Below are 24,427 nucleotides of genomic sequence, written 5' to 3' on the forward strand. Positions count from 1 at the left end.
ATACCTTAAAGACTAACAGATTTATTTGGGCATAAGCTTTCGTGGGTAAAAAACCCACTTCTTCAGATGCAATACTTGATCATGTGAAGTTCCTGAATATAAGTCACTTACAGATTAAGAACCAACGCTCTGGGCCTTAGAATTCAGACACCCTTTTTGCTAATATTGTAAAAGATTGTAGGAAAATACTGAATGTGCAAATTAATTTAATATGTGAGAAGAATTGGAAAAAGGATTAATATTTACTAACAGTTTCTGCATCTCTAAAATAGAGATAATCAAACTGACCTCCTTTGTGAAGTGCTTTGAGATCTATGGATGAAAAGCACTAGATGTAAGAGCTAGGTATTGTTGTTTTTCATAAAGAAATAGGTCATGGCACAACTTCTGTCAAGTACTGCTTGGGAGCACCAGAGCTCCTGCTTGCCAAGTCACCATGGGAATTTGAATAGTACTCAACTGTGAGCTCCCTTGGCCCTTCTTCTACTTATACATAGCTTCCAGACACTGGGTCTTGTTATGCATTTCTCTACTAGATTAAAGAGCCCTTTAATACTCAGTATTGTCTCCCTGTGAAGGTACTTATACCCTGTAATCAGATCACTTAGTCCTCTGTTTGATAAACTAAACAGATTGAGTTCTTTAAATATTTTAATGTAAAGCATTTTCTTCAGCCCTCGAATCAGTTTTGTGGCTCTTCTCTGCACCTTCTCCAATTTCTCACAACATTTTGGCACCTGAGGCAGGCACCTCAGATTACTCCCCCATGCCCCCCTCGCTTGGACCCAAACTTTGAAAGGTCTCAATTCTGCCTTCTTCCTGTTCTACTCCTCTCATGGTACTGCTCTGCTACCTACCCCAATAAAGGAGAACTAACCACTTAAAATGCCTTGTTCAAAAATTTTAAGTAACACTTAACTTTCAAATGCCTGAACAGCAAATGAAACTTTTCTTGTCTGCATTGTAAACACTGACATTTTTATCTGTTTGAATGATCAAAGTGGTGCTTTTCGTGCCTTCTTGGTTGCAAAGATTTGAACTGCTTCCTGAAGGTCCACAGTCTGGGCCAGCTCATACTCTGTTGAGATGGTTGCAAGGCCAACCAGCCTCTCCTGTGTCATTGTGGAGTGTAGAGGTGTCTTTATTAATTTCAGCTTGGAGAAGCTGCGTTCTCCACTGCTAACTGTTACAGGAAGTGTTAGAAGTATGAGCAGAGCAACAAAAGCATTTGGAAAGAGGGTGGTCATCTTATTTGTGCACAGATATTCCAGAACAGCCTTGGGAGTTGATCCCACTGAAATGTATCTTGAAAGGGCTTTTAGTTCATAATCTAAATCACTCGCATCAATATCGCGCATGTCATCATGTGTCAACACTGTCTCCAGTGCCCTGCATTGCTGGTGTAGGTCTTCTTCAGGTATAGTGAGGAGTTTTGGAATATCCTACAACATCCCAAATATACTGCTGTGTTCCTTGAGCTGCATGAAACGTTCAACTGACTGTATTGCACAATCTAGCACCTAGTTAAAGAATTCAACTTTGAATTGTTGTTTGGGGTCTCTTATGGGATTATCCCATGCCTCATAATCAAAATGTCTTCTTCGGTGACTCTTGTATTCTTGAATGGGTGGGAAAATAGCTTCAGTGTGAAGTTCCTCTGCCAACTTCTGTGCACTCTTTAGAACGTTTTGAAATCTCTCATCTGACCGGTAAGACTGTAGGTATGACTTTGCTTTGTCCAGTTGTTCCATTGCTCCAGATATATCAAGGTCAACACCTTGGAGTCTCATGCTTACAACATTTATTTCAAACAGTATGTCATGCCACAACACTAAGCCACACAGAAATTTGAAGTTATGTGTGTTTCTGGTGATTCCATTTCCCTCTGCCAGTGTTCTCCCGAACCATTCCTGTCATAGCATTATCCTTCATAATGGCAACTATGGCATCATCTATCTTCCCAATTTGGTGTTTGATAGGCTTTATCGCCTCCACTCGACTTTCCCATCGTGTGGCACTCAGGGGTTTCAGTGTCCGAGAGGATGTTCCCAGATGTTGCTTCAAAATTTCCCATTGATGAGTTGATGCAGAGAAAAATACATAGATGCTTTGAATTACATAAAAAAAATTCAGCAGCCTCACTAGAAGCTGATGCTGCATCACTGACCACCAAGTTCAATGAATGAGAACTGCATGGGACAAAAAAAGCTCGAGGGTTTAACTCTCGGATCCGTGTCTGCACTCCTCTGTTCTTTTCTCTCCTGTTGGCACCATTATCGTAGCCCTGACCTCTCACGTCAGCTATCGCAATTCCCATATCTTCCAGCTTTTTAAGAAGCACATTTGTCATATCAGCTCCTGTAGTATCGTCAATGTCAATAAATTCTAGAAAATGCTCTCTGACAGTCACCATTGCAGGGACATTTCCATTAGGTTCTGTTGTTGTTACAAAACGCTCCATTAAAGTCATTTGTTCCGTATGGCTGATGTCAGGTGTGCAATCCAGAATAAGAGTAATATCTTGCTGACTTCAGATCTGCCACAATCTTCTGTTTGACTTTTGTTGCCAGTAACTGTATGATCTTATTTTGAATTGTTTTTCCAAGGTAGTGGTGTGTGTATATTTCTTGGGTGGTGACTCTTCTTAGATGCTCCTGGAGTACAGCATCAAACTCAGCCATCAGCTCCACAATTTTAAAGAAGTTTCCATTGTTTGGCACATAGAGCTGATCTGAAGTGCCACGCAGTGCTAGGTTTGGGGTAGCAAGCATTCTCACAATGTTTTCAGCACATTTTGCCAGTAAAGAGACTCTGATGCAATCTTCTCTTAATGCTGATCATCTATGGTGGCCTTTAACCTTCGTCTCATCTCAAGCTCTTTCCACCTATGGAATGCTCTCTGGTGATTTGCTGCCGTCTCATGGCATGCCAGATTTCTAGCCAGATTTTTCCAGTCCTTTGTTCCTGTAGAACCCAATGTGGCTGGAACATTAGACTGGAAGAGTTTGCAACAAAAACAGTATGCAGCATTCTGGGTTTTTGAGTACATAAGCCATGGCCTCTCCACTTTGTCACCATTGGGGATTTCTTGCCAGTAATGTGTTGGATGGAAACTTCTATTTTCATTGTCTTTGGGGAGCATGAAGTTTTTCACTTGCTGTGGCCCATGCAGTACAAGGAAGTCCCTCAGGCTACTGCTGAAGTGGGTCCACAGTCCTGGATCATCTAGACTTAAGGAACTAAACTCAGCAGCAGCAGCTGTTTCTTGCGCCTCCACCACACTCTTCTCTGATCTACACTTTTCTTCAGAAATGTGCATGGTTACATCCATTTGAGATGGAGATACGGATGCTGCAGTAGCTGCCAGGTCACCTGCACTCTGACTAACTGGCAGATCAGGCATCTCCTCACCACTCACATCCTCACCAGGGCCGGAAGGCTCACCGTGAACATTTGTGTCTGTGTATCTCAGGAGAGCTCTTTCCTGCTTAGATAGAAAAGTTTCCTTTGCTTGCTTTCTTTTTCTGAATGCTGCCCCAGAGGGGCGTTTTCTTCTTTCACTCATGACTGCTGTTCTGTGCCAGCTATAGTGGCTCTCAACACTCAGTTGAAGGGGATAAGTAAGCAGACTGGTAGCAGGGCCTGAGGGAGGGAAGATATCAAAATCTTAAGGGCCTAACTGGCTCCTACTACTTCACTTGACTGCCTGTTCTCCTCAAGTGGGTTCAGGGAAGCAGCAGGAAACAAGAAGCTACCTGGGAAGCTGGTGTTAATCAATTCAGGCTCCTGGGGTGCTAGAGAGGTACATAAGAGGCTGCTTCTCCTCTCTCTCCCTGCAGCTCCTGCTGCTTTCTGTTATTCCCTCTCACCTCTTCTCCTGCCTGCCTGCCTGTTATGTCTCTTGTGCCCTCCTTCCTCCAGCACAGCACTCCACCATCTCTGTGCATCTAGAGCAGAGAGAATACATATGCACCAGCAGCAGACACAATTTTCTACACTCTGGGTCCTAGTGGTGCCCCCCCCCCCCCCCCCCCCCACACACACACACACACTGGCTGGCACCTGAGGCAATCACCTCAGTTCGCCTCATGGTAAGGCCAGCCCCGATTGTGGGCCACCAGTATTGGTCTCACCAGCATCTCCTTATGCCTACTCACTACTCCCCTTTATGAACATCCAAGAATCACATATCTTGTTTGAATGGGCCAGTTTACCAACTGATCCAGATCACTCTGTATGGCTGCTCTGTCCTCCTTATTATTTACCACTCCGTCAATCTTTGTCTCATCCACAAATTTTATCAGTAGTGTCTTTATATTTACCTGCAGATTATTGATTAGAATGTTGAAAACAGGCCTACCACTGATCCCTGTGGAACCTTATTAGAAACACCTCCATTCAAAGATGATTTCTTAAAATGAGGTTCTTTATCAATTATTTAACCTATTTATTCAGAAATGTTACATGAGTGAGAAATTTGCACTGAGAGCCACAGCTTTCCACTGTGATTCCTGCTTCAGGAGCTGCTAAAACAGGGCCTGATCCAAAGCCCATTGAAGTCGATGGAAAGGCTCTCATTTGTTAAGGTAATCATCCTTCTTTAGAAAAATGTTTTCTATCTCATGGGTTTTTAACACTTCAATTCTTTCTCTAGCTGTTTAATGAGCTTGTTCAGGAACAAGGTCCCAATCTGGACAGGACGTCTGCCCACGTCAGTGGGATTAAGGAACTGGCCCGTAGGTTTGCCCTCACCTTTGGGCTGGATCAGATCAAGACAAGAGAGGCCGTGGCCACGCTGCACAAGTGAGTGGTGTGAAATATTCAGTCTTCAATTAAACTAAAAGTTTGCCTCAGCATATTCTTCCCAAAAGGAGAGAGAGAGAGAGAGAGAGAGTGTGTGTGTGTGTGTGTAAATATATACATGTGTGTGAATGTGAACATAGAGAGGCTATTTGATGATGACATGAATACAAAGCTTTTATCATGATGAAATTGAGATGGCCATGTTGCACATGTATTACAGTGCCATATGTGAATTATACAGGCTGTACCAAACAAGTGCTGATAAAGTGCTTTATACCACATCATCATGGATTCATCATGCACCACATTTTATTTAAAAAAAACTGTTTTAAAAATGTTTTGGAGACTTAATTTAAAAATATGGACTGTTTCTTTTATCTGACTAAATGGTTCAGAGATACAAGGTTAGTGAGGTAATACCTTTTATTGGACCAATTTCTGTTGGTCCAATAAAAGATATTACCTCACCCACCTTGTCTCACTGATATCCTCGGACCAACACAGCTGCAACTACACTGCGTATCTGGTTTGGAGGGAGAGGAAAAAACTGGTACATCTAAATTACTTCTTAAAAGTAGCTCAGTTAACTTTAACATTTTTATGTGTGGAATAGTTTTAAAGTTCACTATCTCAGAACCACCCAGGGCTATAAGCAAATGCCTCGACTCATTGGAAAGATGGGAATCTCCATTTGGTATAGAAGTCCTCTTTCTAGACCTGCAGGGTCACACTGCCAATCCTGTACCACAGTGTATTTTAATTAGGTGTGAGGAAAGAATTTCCACATATTAATCTCTCACATTTTTGTGGCAGGTTAATTTTTAAATATGGTGGTAGTTTGAATTTCCTCAGAAGTTTGTAATATTTGAATAATTCTTGGAAGAGTGAAACATTGGTGGACAGAGTGCAGTTGATAAGGTCAAAGGCACATGAATGCATATGTTATTAAAGGCTGTACCATTATGCATACACACAAGGAGTCCCAATTAAGGTTGCACAAGCAACCGTAATAAATGGCATTTCGCAACTGTTGAGTGCTTGACTTTGCGACCTTAATAATGTTCTTTTAATGTAGCTTTTTTTTGGTATAATATATAATAAATAAAAATACAATATGCTGCACTTTTATTTTTGTCTCTATAGCTAAAGGTTATAATGTATTCCCATTATAAACAGAATTATTAAGTACCGCATGTAAAAGAGCGTAAAGTGTTTTAATTTAGTGTACTAAATTTAACTACTGGAATAATAGAAATATTTTCTAAAATGTTTAGCATTTCTTTACTTATTTTAATTTGACACAAGCTGTTTTCAGGAGGATGGAAAAGACATGAACAAAGAAAAAGAGACAGAAAAGATGAAGAGTAAAATATAAAGAGAAAAGAGGAAAAAAATAGTTAGATTGAAAAGATGGAAGAGAAAGAGAGTAAAATCCACAAATACTTATTGTGTGTGTTTGATATGTCACTCAAAACATTATGAATTTTAAAAGTTCCTTTGACTTCCTTATCTGTTTCTTTAAAAATAAAATATGTATTTTGTATTTGTGGCACTAGAACTAAAAAAGTCTGAGACTCTTAAAAGGAATGAAAAGCTTACAGCAGTACAGGAAATTGTTCACAAAATTGTAAACATTTTACATCTTTCTTTACTATAGAGATGGCATAGAATTTGCCTTCAAATACCAGAATCAAAAAGGACAAGAATATCCACCTCCTAACCTTGCTTTCCTTGAAGTGCTTAGTGAATTTTCTTCTAAACTGTTGCGACAGGACAAGAAGACTGTGTAAGTGATATTCTGTTTTCTTGTTATGGGCTTTGCTAAACTGTATTATTCATCATTGTGGTGGGTGGTTAAACTGTGTGCTTTAAGGTATTTGCAATCAAAGGGCCTGGTCCTGCAAATATGTATACCTGTGCATATGAGTAGTCCCACTGAAGCCAATGTTTGAACTTAAACTTAACCATGTGTATGTTTACAGGATCACTGCTTTAGGCCCAGATCCACAAAGGTACTTTATGCACCTAATACCCAAATTTAAGTGTCTGTGTCCCAGCTTTAGGCTCCACAGCAATCTGCAAAACTCCAGCTCGGTTGCTGCCTAACCATTGATGTAGGTCTAGATAGGGCAGAATGGTGTTGACCCTGAAGGCTAGAGCAGGAAGGCTGAATTTGACATGCAGGGGAATGGATATGGAGGAACAAATGAAGTGATTCAAAGAGAGGGTTGATGTGATAGGAATGATGGGTAAGGGCGATTATTTTAGTGGCAGCATTTTGGAAAGGCTATAAGCAGGAGATGTGGGTATCAAAAAGAGAGGAGAGAGAATGTTGCAATAGTCAAGGCAGGAGATTAATAGAATGAGGACAAGACATCAAACATCAAGACAGATAGGAAGAGTGGGATTTCTAATATATTGTGGAAGAAGAAACGTCCGGATTTTGTCACAGCCTGGATGTGGTCTAAGGAAAGTGAGGAGTCAAAGATTACTCCAAAAATATATTCCTCTTTTACAGCGGAATTGTCTGTTTTTGTGAAAGATCAGAAATTCAAGATTTGGTCATTAAGATTTGTGATTGCAAAGAACTATCTAGAGGATTTCTGACCTCAGTGGCTCTAAGGCAGGGTGGGCAAACTTTTTAGCCCAAGGGCCTCATCAGGGTGGGGAAATTGCATGCAGGGCCATGAATGTAGGGTTGGGGCAGGGGGTTGGTGTGCGGGAGGGAGTGTGGTGTGCAGGAAGGGGCTCAGGGCAAGGGGTTGGGACACAGGAAGAGTGCCGGGTGTACGAGGGAGCTCAGGGAAGGGGGTTGGGGTGTTGGAGGGGGTGCACAGTGCGGGAGGGAGCTCAGGGAAGTGGTGCAGGGAGGGGTACAGCGCGTGGGACGGGGCTCAGGGCAGGGGGTTGGGGTGCAGGAAGGGGCTCAGGGCAGGGAGTTGGGGTGCAGGAGGAGTTCGGGGTATGGGCTCTGGCCCGGTGTCGCTTACCTGGAGCGGCTCAGGGGTGGCAGCAGCATGCACCAAGGCCAGGGCAGGCTCCCTGCGTGCCCCGGCCCCAGCCCCACGCCACTCCGGGAAGCAGCCAGCCCCACGTCCCTGCGACCCTGGGGGAGGTGGCGCAGAGGGCTCCGCACACCTGTGGGTACCTCCCCCAAAGCTGCCATTGGCCATGGTTCCCCGTTCCTGACCAATGGGAGCTTTGGAGGAGGTACCCAGGGGCCGCAGGGACATAGTGCCAGCTGCTTCCCGGAGCAGCGTGGGGCCTGCGGCACCACGGAGGTGGCAAATCTGCGGGCCGGATCCAGTCCATGGGCCATAGTTTGCCCACCCCGATCAAAGGTCATTCTGCCAAAAAATTCTCAGGTGTGCTATCAGTTCATGTAGTGTAAAGACCACTTCCTTTTCAGTTTATCATTGTGAAAATCATAGGCCTGGTCTGTACGAGAGGGAAAAAATCGAACTAGTTAGCCTAGTTAAACCTCTAGTATAAACACACTTAAACCAGTTTAAACTCTGTTTATGTCAATTTAGCTTGCATCAGTAAATTACCAACTTAAGATAATATAAGACAGGCTTAAACCAGTTTAAGTATTAGGAGTTTACGCCAGTTTAGCTACATTGAATTTCAAATAGAATTAATTAAACCAGTGCATTTGTCTAGTATGCACAAGGCACTCATATCAGCTGCCCTGCCTTGTGTTGGAATTTGTATGATTCTTTTCCTGAATGACTGACTGATCTAGGGCAGTTAGGCCAAGACTTTAAAGGGCATGTCCAGAGTGAAGGAGGTATTTGCCTATTTGAGGATTTTAATCATGAGAGAAATCACTCCATCATGCCCCCCATAAACCTTCTCCATCTGATGACAGAGACTGTCTCCATTTCCCAATGGAGTAGCACCTTGTTTCTGGTCTGAATTTGTGTAGTTTCAACTTCCAGCCTTTGAATCTTTGTCTGCTAGATTGAAGAGCCTTCCATTATCAAATTTCTGTTCCCCACGTCGGTACTTGTAGACTGTAATCAAGTCATCCCTTAACTTTGTCTTTATTAAGCTAAATATATTGAGTTCCTTGAGTCTGCCATTAAAAGGCCTGTTTTCTGATCCTGTAATCATTCTTTTGGCTGTTCTCTGAACACTCCTTTATTTATCAGCATCCTTCTTGAATTGTAGACACCAGAACTAGACACAATTCTCCAGTAGCAGTCATCCAGTGTCAAATATAGAGTTACTATAATCTCCCTACTCCTACACAATATTCCCCTGTTTATGCATCCAAGGATCGTATTAGTGCTTTTGGGCATAAGGTTGCACTGGGAGCTCAAGTCCAGCTGATTGTCCCGTGGCCCCCAAGTCCTTTTCAAAGTCTCTACTTCCCAGGATTAAGTCCTCCATCCTGTAAGTATCTCCTGTGTTCTTTGTTCCTATATATGTGGCTTTACATTTGGGCATATTAAAATGCATGCTGTTTGCTTGAACCCAGCTTACTAAGGTATCCAGATCACGCTTTATCAGTGATCTGTGTTCTTTGTTATTTGTCTTTCCTCCAGTCTTCGTTCTGCTAAATTTATCTGTAATGATTTTACATTTTCTTTCAGGTTGTTGATTAAAATGTTCAATAGCAATTAGCAGGACCCCACTAGAAACACACCTGCTCGATGATGATTCCCATTTGCAATTACATTTTGAGACCTATCAGTTAGCCATCTTTTAATCCATTTAATGTGTGCCATGTTGATTTTGTATTGTTCTAGTTTCTTTATCAAAATATTGTGTACAGTATCATGTCAAATGCATTACAAAAGTCTATTACATCAACGCTGTTACCTTTCAGAGTAGCAGCCGTGTTAGTCTGTATCCTCAAAAAGAAAAAGAGTACTTGTGGCACCTTAGAGACTAACAAATTTATTTGAGCATAAGCTTTTGTGCATCCGATGAAGTGAGCTGTAGCTTACGAAAGCTTATGCTCAAATAAATTTGTTAGTCTCTAAGGTGCCACAAGTACTCCTTTTCTTTTTGCTGTTACCTTTGTCAACCAAATTTGTAATCTCATCAAAAAAGTTACCATGTTAGTTTGACATGGTCTGTTTTCCATAAATCCATGTTGATTGGTATTTATTATATTATCCTCTTTAAATTCTTTATTAATTGAATTCTGTATCAGCTGGTTCCTACATTTTGCCCGGGATTGATGTCAGGCTGACAGGTTTGTAATTACCTGGGTCATACTATTTACTCTTTTTAAATATTACAACAACACGAGCTTTCCACTATTCCTCTAGAACTTCCCCATTGTCCCCAAATTTACTGAAAATCAGCATTTATGGGCCAGAGCTCCTCGGCCAGCTCTTTCACAAGTCTTGAATGTAAGCTATCTGTGCCTACCGATTTAAAAATGTCTAGTGATAGTATGTTTAACATCCTCCTAAAACACTAGTGGGATGGAAAGTATTTCATCATCATTTGGTGTGACTACATCGTCTGACTTTTTCCCAAATGCAGAACAGAAATATTTACTGCCTTTTCTGCATTATTATTGACAAATCTACCATTTCCATCTAGTAATGGACCAATACTATTGTTAGGATTTTTTTTCCTTCTAAAATACTTTAAAAACTCCTCCTTAATGTCTGTAACTCTGCTGACCACAGATTTCTCATACTTTTGCTTCCCTTATTATTTTTCTACAATTTGTACCATCAGACTTATATTCATTCTCCTTTCTTCCATTAATTATATTTATATTTAATTATATGTTATAGTTCTTCTTTGAATGCTTGCTCCTGTCCATTCCATGTTAGGTGTGTGTGCTTGCCACATGCACCGGTGCCGGAAGGTTTTTCCCTCAGTGGTATCCATAGGGGACAGGCTCTGGCGCCCCCTGTAGTGGCACCTGTATGGTGCAGTATAAGGGGCACCACCAGCTCCCCCCACCCTCAGTTCCTTCTTACCGCCAGTGACGGTGCTGAAACTTTCCTGTGCTTCAGCAAACCTTTCCTTCTCCAGATCTGTTAGTTGCGAACTTTCTGTTGTAAATAATACTAACTAACTGATATAACTAGTTCCCTCAGTGTGTTGTTAGTTAGTTGTGGTGTCCCAGATGGGACTTAGCCACGGGACGGGGCATGCCCCGCTTCACGGTGTTTAAGAACTGTGACCGGTGTAAAAAGTCCCATACCAGTTGTTTAAGGTGCTAAGAAAGAGTGGGACATTCGACTTAAAGTGCTCCTTACGGAGTCGGCGCTGACACCGGCACCAGAGCAGCCGCGATCGGGCTCTGTGCACAGCATCGCGGCGTTGGTGCAGAACACCCCGCTGGTACCATCATCGGACAGGCAAAAATCTACCTCCCCAACACTGGCCAGCAAGAAGAGGAAGACTGGGAGAGGTCGGTCTCCTGTTCACAAGGGCACGGAGAGAGCGGGAGGCGAGCCTAGACCCACAAAGGACAGCTCATCATCTCCAAGTGGGAATCTGGCCCCAGCCTCAGTTGAGCAGGTTAGCCCATCCTGGGATGTGCCCGTGCCCCCGCCCACCGCTGACAGCGGCACAGGAGTCGGGCACCTATAGATGCTGTCGACCCCGGAGGCCCTGCAGGTGATGCAGGATATCTTGTCCCTCCCGGTGCCACCCGCGTCAACGATGGCAGCTCCAAAATCAAGGGGTAAGCGTGCCCTTGGACCACCCCCTCAGTCCCCTTCTATGCAGCTCCGCTCGCCACTTCAGGGAGCATCCCACCACCGCTCACCTGCTGACAGCCACCATGCATTAGATGTAGGGCTGCCTACTAGTTGGAGCCCTCGGTGCCAGTCTCTGGATTTCAGCCATCGCTCTGTGAGCTCGAAGCATCAGTCACCGGTAGTGTGGCACAGACCTACCGAGGCATGCACGACCCCATGACCCAGGTACCGGGAGCTTCATAGCCACTCCCCTTCGGTACGACGCCAATCCTGCAAAAGCCCCCATCTGGACTCTCAGTACTGGTCACAGGCCTACAGATATAGGTCGCCACACCAGCGTCAACACTCAACATCTCGGAGTAGATCGCCAGGATACCACCGCGGGAACGCTGACGCTGGTCTCTGGGATCTCAATGCGGTGGGTCGTTGCCCATGTACGGATCCCACTCAGAGCATGGAGGTGGATGCAGTCAGGACCAAGACGCCTGGTCAGCCTCAGTGCGGTCCTGGTTTCCGGAACACAGCCCTCCCTCTCAGGGCTCAGAGTTGCACCAAGAACTCCTGCAGGCAGATCAAGGTTCTCCTTTGACAGCACCAGTCCTCCCTGCGGCACCGCCAGGATTACCATGGTCCCAGAGTCAATGGCCTATGCCATGGCACCCCGGAACCCATGGGGGTTCCTGCAGCTGTCCCAAGGGCATAAATCAGTGTTGGGAGGCTCCAACAAGTCTTTGGCCACGGTCTCCCACCCATCTAAGAGGGAAGCCACCATGCCTGGAACCCCCCAGATGCAACATACAGGGGAAGAAGGCCCTGCTGAGCAGGTCACAGGCCGTGACACTTGCTGCACCTGCATTGTCCTCCTCGTCCCCTGATGAGGCCATCATGGGGCCCCCGCTTATAGTCCCCCAGGACAATGCCAAAGCTCATCAGGAGCTTTTGAGTAGGGTAGCCTCAAACTTGGGACTAGAAACTGAGGAGCTAGAGGAGCCCTTGGACACCCGCTTCAGCGTCCTCATCTAGGCAGCCCCAGCTAGAGTCATGCTGCCAGTGCATGAAGGGGTGACTAAGATTACCAAGACCCTCTGGCAGACCCCCTCATCACTACCCCCAATCTCCAAGCATGCAGAGCGCAAGTACTTATGTGCCTGCAAGAGGGTATGAAGATATTCATACCCACCCTGCCCCGAACTCTTTCGTGGTGTCTGCAGTCAATGAGCAGGAAAGGCAGGGACAACCACAGGCTACTCCCAAAAATAAAGAGGCAAAGAAACTGGACCTTTCTGGGAGAAAGGTTTATTCGTCGTCAAGCCTACAGCTGAGGGTGGCGAATCATCAGGCCCTATTGGGCCTCTATGATTTTAATATTTGGCAATCAATGGCCAAATTTCTTGATTCCCTGCTGGAGGACCCCAGAAAAGAGTTCCAGGCCATCCTGGCAAAGAGGTAGGGAGTGGCGAGGGCAGCGCTGCAGGGCGTGGCTGATTCGGCAGCGCAGACCATGGCTTCAGCCATAACTATGAGGAGGGCAGCGTGGTTGCAGTCCTCGCGCTTGTCGGTGGAGGTCCAGCAGTCCATCCAGGACCTCCCCTTCAAGGCCAAGCTCTGCTAGCGAAGAAAACAGACAGTAAGCTACGTAGGCTGAAGGACTCGCGCACTAAGCTCAAGACCCTGGGCCTATACACTCCAGTGCAGCAGCAGAGGAAGCCATTTAAGCCGCAGTCTCCCAAACAGCAGTGCAGCCAGCCTAGGCAATAGCCCTTTTAGAAGACGGGCAAGGGCTATAAACATAGTCAGGGCCAGCAGGCCTCTACCTTGGCACAGGCTAGCTTGTCCTTCTCCCAGCAGGGGTCGAAGCAGGCATTTTGAGAGTGTGCCTGAGGGCGACATTCCAGCTACAGTCCTGGATCCTGACCCCCTCCACTTCTCCAACCACCTTTATTTTTTCCTCCTGGCCTGGCCGTCTATAACTTCAAACCGTTGGGTCCTCAGTACTGTGGGACAGGGCTATACCCTCCAATTGGTTTCTACTCCCCCATTCCACCCTCCCTCCCAGTCCCTCTTCAGGAATCCGTCTCACGAGAGTCTACTGCATCAGGAGGTGCAAGGCCTGCTGCAGGTAGGAGCCGTGAAAGAAGTCCTCCTAGACTTCAGGGGCAAGGGGTTCTACTCCCGTTACTTTCTGATTCCAAAGGGTGCCTGTGGCCCATCTTGGACCTGCAAGACCTCAAAAAGTATCTTAAGAAGTTGAGGTTCCACGTGATCTCCCTGGATCCAGGGGACTGGTATGCCACCCTCGACTTGAAGGACACATACTTTCATATAGCAGTCTTTCAAGGACACAGATGCTTGCTCCGCTTCACAGTGGGATCCGCACATTATCAGTTTGTGATGCTCCTCTTCAGCCTGGCAGTGGCAGCGAGGGTGTTCACAAAATGCATGTCAGTGGTGGCAGCTTACCTTAGGCATTGGGGTATCCTGATCTACCCGTACCTCAACGACTGGCTGGTCAAGGGTCACTCCTGGTCCAGGATGCTGTCACGATGCTGCTGACCATGTGCAGGAGACTGGGCCTGTTGATAAAATAGGAAGAATTAACGTTTATCTCTGTACAAAGAATAGAGTTTATCGGGGCAGTCCTCGACTCCACCAGGGCAAAGGCATTTCTGCTGCATGACAGATTCCAGACGATGAGGGACCTCAGCGCCAGAGTCTCTGCGTTTCCTCTCACGACAGCCAGGGTCTGCCTATGGCTGCTGGGCCACATAGCTGTGTGCACATACGTCATTAGCTATGCGAGGCTCTGAATGTGACCCCTCCAGTCATGACGGGCCACAGTCTATGCCCCGTCCAGGAATCACCTGAACAAGGTTTACATCATCCCACCGGAGATACTCACCATATTGCCATGGTGGACTGACTCCGGAAGAGTCCTCGGCAGAGTCCTGTTTGACAGCCCACGTCCTTTGCGGATGCAAGGTACGTGGTCCACAGAGGAGATGATGTTGCATATGTCAAAGAGCTCAGGATGGCTCACCTCGCCTGCGTGGTTTTCCTCCCACAGTTATCCAGCTGAGTGGTTCGAGGGCTAAGTGGTTCGCATGCTGACAGACAACACAGCCTCGATGTTTTATATCAACAGGCAAGGGAGAGTGCACTTGTGAGCCGTCTGTCAAGAGGCACTCCGCCTATGGGATTTCTGCATCCAGCGTGTGATCCACCTGGAAGCCTATCACCTCCCCAGCATCAGGAACATGCTGGCAGTTTGGCCTCGGCAGGTCCTTCTTTCCTCACCATGAGTGGTCAGTCCACTCAAAAGTGGTCCAAATGCTCTTCCAGCGGTAGGGAACTCCCCAAGTGGACCTGTTCGCCACCAGGCAGAACAGGAGATGTCTTCAGTTTTGCTCCCTGCAGGGCCTTGTCAAGAGTGCATTCTCAGACGCCTTTCTCCTGTCCAGGTTTGGGAGACCTGATGGACACATTCCCACCCATCCCATTCATCAGCAGAGTCCTGTCAAAAATCAAGAGGGACAAGGCCAGAGTCATTATGATCTCCCTGGCGTGGCCGCGCCAACATTGATTCGGCATGCTGTGGGATTTGGCAGTAGCCTCCCTGTGGCTGCTGCCCGACCGTCCGGACCTTCTCTAGCAAGACCATGGTCGCCTCCTGCACCCCAACCTCACGTCACTCCACCTCATGGCATGGATGCTACATAGTTGAACCCAGAAGAGCAAGCCTGCTCCAGGGAGGTGCAGCAGGTCTTTTTGGGAAGTAGAAAACCCTCCATTAGACTGACTTATCTGGCAGAGTGGACGAGGTTCTCCCACTGGGCATCTGAACATAGCATCTCCCCGAAGTGCTCTTCTCTTCGGTCAATCTTGGAATACCTGCTCTTCCTGAAGAATCAGGGCCTGCCCCTCTCTTCTGTCAAGGTTCACCTAGCTGCCATCTAGGCTTTTCATCCACCAATCCAGGGTTGATTGGTGATCTCGCACGAGATGTCCGTCAGGTTCCTGAAAGGCCTTGAAAGGCTCTTTCCTCCTATTAGGGATCCTGACCCACAGTTGGACCTCAATCTGGTTCTCTCCAGGCTCATGGGTCTGCCATTTGAACCCTTGGGCTCTTGTTCCCTTTCCCACTTACTGTGGAAAGTTGCCTTCCTGGTGGCAGTGACATCAGCTAAATGAGTGTTGGAGATTAAAGCCCTGACCGCAGAACCACCTTACACAGTTTTCTTCAAAGACGAGGTACAGTTGAGACCCCACCCAGCCTTCCTGCAGAACATGGTGTCTTCCTTCCATATCAACCAGGGCATCTTCCTCCCAGTGTTCTGTCCTAAGCCGCACAAGACCAATGAGGAGAGGCAGCTGCACACTCTGGACTTCCGCCATGCCTTGGCATTTTATCTGGAGCGTACCAAGCCCTTCCACAGGTTGATGCAGCTCTTCATCACAACAGCGGAGAGGATGTAGGGCCTTCCGGTGTCATCTCAAAGGATCTCCAACTGGATTACCTCCTGCATCTGGGCCTGTTATGAGTTGGTGCAGGTCCATCCGCCGCCTCTGGTGAAGGCCTTCTCAACGAGAGGGCAAGTGTCTTCGGCGACCTTCCTGGCACATGTCCCCCATCCAGGACATTTGCAGAACTGCAACATGGTCTTCGGTTCACACGTTCACGCAACATTATGCCATCACCCAGCCGGCCAGAGATGACGCTGGGTTCAGCAGAGCTGTTACAAGATTGTCAGGGTTCCCTCCCCACTCTGAACTATGGGGTACAGATGTGGGGACCCACACGAAAGACCCCCTAAGCTTATATTCTACCACCTTAGGTTAAAAACTTCCCCAGGGCACACATTCCTTTCCTTGTCCTTGGGCGGTATTGCTGCCACCACCAAGTGATTCATACAAAAATTCAGGAAAGGTCACTTGGAATCCCTATTTCCCCAAAATATCCCTCCAAGCCCCTTCACCCCCTTTCAGGGGGAGGCTTGAGAATAATATACTAACCAATTGGTTACAGTGTGAACACAGACCAAACCCTTTAGTTTTTAGGACACTGAACATCAATCAGATTCTTAAGAAGAACTTTATTATAAAGAAAAAAGTAAAATAATCACACCTGCAAAATCAGGATAGAAGGTAACTTTACAGAGTAATAAAAAGATTTAAAACACAGAGGACTCCCCTCTGGACTCAGCTTCACAGTTACAAAACAGGAATAAAACTGCTCTTAGCATAGGGAAAATTCACAAGCTAAAACAAAAGATAACCTAACGCATTTCCTTGCCTTACTTACTATTTTTGTAATCTTAAATTAATCATTTCAGGTATGTTTTCAGGAGATGTTTTACCTGCTTGGCTTCTCTCTCTGTCGGGAGAGGGAACAAACAAAGAGAGCACAAACAAAACCTCCCTCCCTCACCAGATTTGAAAGGATCTTCTTTCCTTATTGGTCCTTTTGGTCAGGTGCCAACCAGGTTATTTGAGCTTCTTAACCCCTTACAGGTAAAGCGATTCAGTACAGCTGCAAGGAGGGATTTTATGCTACCCTTATCTTTATGTTTATGACAAACCTACACATCCATGAACTCCTACCCGCCTCCGCTGGTACTGGTTGGGAGTCACCTAACATGGAATGGACATGAGCAAGCACTCAAAGAAAAGATAGTTATCTGTTCTGTAACTGGTGTTCTTTGAGATGTGTTGCTCATGTCTGTTGCGTGACCCGCCCTCCTTCCCCCCTGCTATTGTTTCCAGCAAGAAGGAACTGAGGGTGGGGGGAGCCGGCAGCATCCCTTATACCGTGCCATACAGACACCACTCCAAGTGGTGCCAGAGCCAGTCTCCTACGGATACCACTGAGGGAAAAACTTCCGGCACCGGTGCATGTGGCGAGCACACACACCTAACATGGAAGGACATGAGCAACTAATCTCAAAGAACACCACTTACAGAACAGGTAACTGTCTTTTGATGTCACTTTCTCTCTAAGCCAAGTTGATGATGTTAAGGAGTGGCTTTCTTTCTCTATTTATGGCCCTTTTAGATATCTATTAAAATGTTTTTAAACAATTCCCAGTTATTATTCAAACTTTTTGTGCACTGATTTGGCTCATCAGTTGTTTTCAGCTTTGTGAAATTGGCCCTTTTAAAGCACTAAGTATATATATTACTCATTTGGACTTGTTTCTGCTGAACATAACAAATGTGATCAAATCATAGTCACTTGTACCTAAGCTACGAGACAAGGTGTGATATAGAATTTCCCCTTGTTGGATTCAGCACTTTTTGAGTTAGGAAGTGTAATTATAGATAAAATTATAGATCCATCTATAACTTTTAGAAATTCTGAAGGTGCTTTAGCATCGGCAGCATGAGACCTCTAGCATGCCACTCAGATGAAGTCCCCCATAATCACACAGCTTTTTTCCCTACATGTTATAGATATGTGCGTAAGGAGTCAGTCATCCGGTTCTCTAGTGTAATTTGGTGATGTCTAGCAGATACCATCTTGTGCTTTATCTGTTAGGACATTGATCATAAGCATTCAAGATTATCTGCTTCCAAGTCATCAGTGACTCAGAAACTGGTAATGCAATTGTTGACATAGAGTGCTTCTCCCCCTCTCCTTTTGCTCACTCATTCCTTCCTAAATAAGTTATAACCAGTGATTTTAACATTCTAGTCATGTGAACCTTCCCACTAGATTTCTGTAATACCTACTAGGTTGAATTTATGCTCATAAATGAGCCATTCCAGTTCCTTATGTTCATTATCCAGGCTCCTAGCATTGGTGGGGAGGCAATTAAAAAATTTCTTCTCTTCACTTCCTTTGGTGTCTTGATTAATTTTGTTCTCAGCATCTTGACTTTGTGCTAAATGAGTGCTCATTTGTTTTCTCTTTTCACCCTCCACACTTGTTTTTAATTTAACACCTCCTGACTACTCTAGTTGGGTCCTGTAGCTCAGGCAATAGAAGTTCATACTTTTAGCTCCAGAAGTCCTGGGTTTGGCCCTCACTACCAATGACACATCCAGGGGTATTGTGTTAAATGACAGTGTAATTAAAGGTTGTATCGTAATGCATTTCTCAAAAGAATAGAATTAATGTTGCCTAGACATCCTGAATTCTGAGATTTCCTAACTTTTGAGTACTTGACTTCACAAGCGTAACAATACTTTTTTAACATAGTTTTTGTATGGATTATCATATTAATCTGACTGGCTGTTTTAGATTGTATGGTTAAATAATTGAAAAAGACAAACGACAAAAAAAGCCCGAAATTCACCAGAATATACACAAAAACTTGTGGTTGGTGGAGATCTAATTTGGAGAATAGACCCTCAGTTTTTTTCCAAAAGTATGGCAAGTATATATGAACTCCTGCCGGAACAATTGGGCTCCAGTGCTTACAGATCATCCATATCTTTAATTTCAAAATAATTGGTTGTATTTGACAAAATAATTCTCTCACTGTTCCTCTGAAAAAAGTATGCCAGTGCTTGGAATATTGCCAAGTTAAATCCATCTGTTTACATGGATGGAATATGTATGTTGATTGTATTGGGGATTGAGACGAGAAATACCATTCAGGTATAGTATAAATGTAGTAAATTATTTCAGACCACTATGGGTGTGTTATGGGGGAAAGAGCACTTTGCATTGTTCCTCAGGGAATATTTGTAGACAGTTAAGCAGCTGTTTTAACTAGTTCTGAAGGGAATTTCATTGAGTCATCTTCAGTCAGAAAGATGGTGCCTTGCCAGCATGTATTTGTATGATTAAAATAGGAAGAAACAGCATGGGAGATCTTCAAGGCCTCAAGATAAAAGTGTGAAGAGGGCCCCTTAAGGATTGGGCAGAGGGGAAATGATGCACACAAAGTTGTTATTTTAGACATTGTCTTCTGTTTTCACAGTCATTCATACTTGGAGAAGTTCCTGACAGAACAGATGATGGAAAGGCGGGAAGATGTATGGCTTCCACTGATTTCCTATAGAAATTCACTAGTTACTGGGGGTGAAGATGACAGGATGTCTGTGAACAGCGGAAGTAGTAGCAGCAAAGCATCTTCAGTGAGGAATAAGAAAGGACGACCTCCACTTCACAAAAAAAGGGTGGAGGGTATGTATGGCTTTACATTATGCATTAATTAATACATTACATTAATTAACCCTTTTCTTTCATGAGTTCTGTCTGGCTTTGGAGTTGACACTGAAATATACACATACACACTGCATAGATAACAAAAATCTTGTTTTACAAATTCCGGTAGATTTTTCTTTTTCTTTATGAAATCGTTTACACAGATCCCCACTCTTGAGGATATATGCTGAGATTTGCAGATCCAGATCCATTAAAAGCATTTGGTCTTAGCGTGGAGATAGGATATGATTACAAAGGTACATGTTAGCCCTACTATTTGTTCCCCCTCTGATTTCTGTTTTTCTAATTTGTGTTCCGATCGGGAAATTACATTCTCTCACTAGCGTTGCCACACAAACCCAAGTGCTAAATTCTGACATAGCCTGACATTTTGGCAAAAACACAGGAAAAATGATAAAAAGGAAAAATATAAAAATTAGTAAAGCTTCAGAGAAAGGTGACTTACTAGTATCTAGTTCTTGGAGGTGATGGTCTATATTGGGCCACATTTGTCGGATGCACATTCATCCTTGTTACAGAGCCATCTAGAAAACAGTGTCCATTGCAACCTTGCACATGCTTCGTAAAGGATCCACATGTTCATACATAATGGCGTATAGAGAGCCAACATCCCGAGCTCCATCCATTCCTTGTCTCCACCTACTCTAAGTACCATTGTAAGACTCCAAAGAAACAGAGAAGTCAAGTGGGAAGTCAGAGAAGTCAAGAAGTCAAACAATAGTAACCTTATCCCCTCCTAAGCAACGCTTGCAGGACTGCTTTCCCAAAGTGGGCATCAAACCTAAAGACAAAATCGACAGAGTATTGCTGTGCCTTGATCTTCACTTAGAGACATTTCTGAGTCCTGCTCTGAAGGCAACTTTTATATAGATTAAATGAGTTTTAAAACCTTCAGGTACAGACACTCTTGCAAAGTCATTGCAGGTTTTCAGTCAAAGTCTGAGTAGAAATTAGTTACCTCTGTGTTAGTTTCTATATTCAGAAATTATCTAGAGGATTTACAAAAAAGCTTAATCCTTTCTAAATTGCTACTGAGGGCATGTCTTCACTTACTGGGGATCGATGCTGCTGCAATCGATACACCAGGGATCGATTTTAACGGGTCTAGGGAAGACCCGCTAAATTGACTGCAGACCAGACCTGTCGACTCTGGTACTCCACTGGAATGAGAAGAGTAAGGTAAATTGACAGGAGATGCTCTCCCATCGACGCAGTGTGGTGTAGACACCGCAGTAAGTCGATCTAAACCATGTGGACTCCAGCTATGTTATCACGTAGATGGAGTTGCGTAACTTAGGTCGACTTACTCCGGTAGTGAAGACAAGGTCTAAAAATTCATTGGGAGCATGCTAGGGCAGAAGAAAATCATTACAAGCTGACCCTATTTAGAGCAGCCCTGAAACTTCTCTATGTTTCATCAATAATTGAATCAACCCCCAGCAGCCTTGAGGACCAGGAAGGATGAAAGGAGGCAGAAAGCCCTTGAGGTATAGCTGAGGATTTGACCCCTAGGCTAGGCAGCCTAGCCTCTTCTGGTAAAATATGAGGCCTAAACAAAACACTGGTAAATTAATGGATCGATCTTGATGAAACTCAGTGAGTGAGAGCAATTTTTTATAGATACATGATGCATGGAACCTTCCCCTAAGGCTCAAATGGTGATTTCATAGGACATGTAATTACCAAGTTCAAGTCACAAGAAGATGTGGATCTTTTAGTTGCAGGGGACACTACCAAAATCTCTTTACAGTAGGGATAGTACTGCCGTCCTCTCTGTATTGGAGTCTCCAGTCTCGGATCCTGTGTGCAAGGGAACTGAGGGGGGCCAGGGAGGCACTGTCCTTAAATAGCCATGCTAGGGTTTACAAGGGGCTAAAAGGTGCATGCACTGCCCTTATGGGTACTACTAAGCAAAGTTGTTCAGCTTTAGCATGCTGAGTGTGCATATACTGGAGTGGAATACACGTCTGCACCCATATCTCAAAGGACAGTTACAGTAAAGGTAAGAAACCGTTTTATATGGTGCTAGACAACTTGTAAACTCTCTCAGAACTATGGAAAGACATAACGATGATAGTCAATAGTAATAGCAGTAATTGCCCACAGAAAATCTGATGTATTTTCCATGGGATCATTTGGTTGACATTTGAAATTAGACATTGGCATTTGGCACTGGTAGCACTGAACCCTTATAAGCAGTTAATAAAGGAATGGGAGAACCTAGAGTCACAGTTAAGAACTAGAATCTTCAGATGTAATAATCTAAAATCCAGTATGGAATCAAGTCCTCCCTTTTCCCTGAAAATAAGGAATGACTATGACTCTGTCTATAGATGTTTAAGTAGGATATATCACTGTACTATCTAAGTGCTGCATACTGATTAAAAACTTAGTAAGCCAGATTCTCTGGTCTTTCCTGTTCTGTTTTCACTACCACAAAGGAGATGGATTCAGTTCTAATTCCCCTTATAGGGATTCTTTGCATAGAACACCATAGCCATCACCTACAACACTCTCTCTGTGGTCATTAGTGAACGGGATGTGTGTATCAACAGAAGGAGGAGCAGCAACAGCTAATTGCACTCTGACTGTGCTTAACTGGTGGACAGTGTTACCAGGGCCATTAATAACGGGTGCAAAATAGAGCATCCTCCAAGTTGCTCCAAACTGTGCTGGGGCTAGAGCTGCAGCAGGAAATCAGGGAGCCATACCTGACTTACTTATGCTCCCCCTGCCCCCCTTTCCCCTCCCACCCACACACACATTTTCTACTGAGCACAGAAGAGGCTCAGGCCCAGTATCTGCCTGGTCTGTCAGTTGTAGGAGAGCTATGAGCTTGCTGATAATTCTCTGTTTTGCTCTAAGATTAATCTTGGTCTGGTACTTTTTTGTGCTCCGAATTTTCTTCTGTTTGTTTCTTTAGGGAATGTTAGGGCAAAGAAGTGTGGTTTATAGTGTGACCTCAAGAGGGTGGTTTGTGGGGCTGTTTGTTTTCTCTTGGTGGAGTATTCCAGAGTCTTGGGCCTGTTGTTGAGATGGTTCTGGGTCCTGGTAAGTGTAGCATTTCTGATGTGTGCTGCTGTTCTTGAAGGAAAAGCCATCTGTGGAATCAGCATGGGCCTATCCCAATGAAGACTTTATAATCTTAGTACTAGAAGCTTCATCAGGATGCAGTTGTACATGCAGAGCCAGGGCAGGCTGTTTTTTGGCTCATTTCACTTAAGAGACAGGTAGCTCTGTTCTGTTGCAGTTGTAATTTCATTAATTTCTTCTTTAGACTGAAATAGAGAGAAGTGCAATAATGTAGCCTGTGGGTGACAAATACTTGGTTAACTGCTGTGACCAAGTCTTTGTCCAAGAGATGTGGACAGAATCTTCCCACCAGAGGGTAAGTGAAGTGACCAGCAAAACTGCATGCTATCTTAGCTGCTGGAGAGCATGTGCTTACTAGCTTCTCCAAGAAATTCCAGTTTGCATTACTTCATATTCTCCTAAGTTTATTTTAAGCCATCTGATCTTCATGTGTGCTCCAGTCTCACCCAGACATTGTTATCTATGAGAAAGTAGTGACTGCACTGTTTGAAAAGGATACATAAAGCTGTGTCTCATCAACTTGTGGTGGTCATTGCATCCCATGGCATCTCCCTGTAACCTTAAAAGGTTATACACAGATGTTAAATAGGAGTAGCGATAAATCATTTAACCAGACTTATACCATTAGTATTTGTATCAGTGTTATTTGCATTGAGTAGCAGCTAGGATATGGTCACAGTAGGACCCCAGTGTAGCAGGCACTATACAAACAAACGTAACAAAAAGTCAGTCCCCGCTCCCAGGAGTTTACAATCCACAAGAGAAAATAGATTGAACAGAGATCTAGTAAGGTTACACTGTGAAAGAATGCTGTGTGGCCAAAAACATAGATACATTATCTTTCTCAGTTAGGAGAGAAAGAAAAGAATATGTCAACAAAGGGAGGAAGTTAATATCGTATGCTGTGTTTCTGATTGTTGCCTGAAGAAATGTCTGGGATACCCAAACTGATAAATAATGTGGTCACTGATGTCTAATCTCAGGATATATATATCATATATATATATCATAAGGATGGAGGCATCAACTCCATTGTCTACAAATATTTTCAGAATTGCCAAGTCCTTTCTCCTGTGTGGCTGGACTGAGATCAAGAACAATAGCAGTTTGGCCCCTTTAAGTTCTTTTTCTTTTATAGTACATGTAACAAACAGAAATCTGTTTCCATCCCTCTGATCAAATGCCACTATGATGATTCCTCTTTTAAAGGTTTTATGGGCTTTACTTATGAAATATGGTAGACTGTTCCAAGTAGATAAGAGATTTTACATCTACATTCAGACGCCCTTCTTCCTGCAAGGACAGCCAGCAGTCTGACATTTCTGAACCTTACTTGATTTTCTAAGGATTCCATTTACTGCAGTTGTTTTATAACATGATTCCATTATTCAGAGGTGCAGTTTTTAGATAACTGGATAGTATTGTCTAAGTCCTGCACTTTTCATTATTTTTTCCCATCTTGGCTTCCAGCTTAGTAAATACTGTATAGCAGAGATACCCTGAATTTAATTTGAACAGATGTGTTGCAGGAAATGTTTTAAGAATTTAGGAATGAAGTGGCTCTTCTGTAAACAAAAATATGCAGACCGTCAATAAAATCAGCAGTTATGCCAGAACATTGGAGGGTAGCCAGTGTTTTACCTGTCTTTAAAAGAAAGTTCTTGAGATGATACTGGGAATT

The 24,427-nt window shown here is 44.2% G+C and overlaps 1 protein-coding gene across 11 annotated transcripts in view; it reads left to right on the forward strand.

Moving 5' to 3' along the window:
- The window catches only part of STAG1 (STAG1 cohesin complex component), a 380,321-nt gene that overhangs the window by 335,870 nt on the left and 20,024 nt on the right, over positions 1-24,427 (forward strand). For 10 of the 11 annotated variants that reach the window (XM_073360216.2, XM_073360219.2, XM_073360217.2 and 7 more), the window contains 3 exons: positions 4,655-4,803; positions 6,461-6,589; positions 19,406-19,611. In XM_073360216.2, the coding sequence (XP_073216317.1) occupies positions 4,655-4,803; positions 6,461-6,589; positions 19,406-19,611 (484 nt within the window). Of the gene's footprint in view, positions 1-4,654; positions 4,804-6,460; positions 6,590-19,405; positions 19,612-19,796; positions 19,888-24,427 lie in introns of those variants that run through there. The other variant, XM_073360224.2, reaches the window with a different exon arrangement.

This window comes from Lepidochelys kempii, chromosome 9, assembly GCF_965140285.1.
Source record: "Lepidochelys kempii isolate rLepKem1 chromosome 9, rLepKem1.hap1, whole genome shotgun sequence".
Classification (NCBI taxonomy): Eukaryota; Metazoa; Chordata; order Testudines; family Cheloniidae; genus Lepidochelys; species Lepidochelys kempii.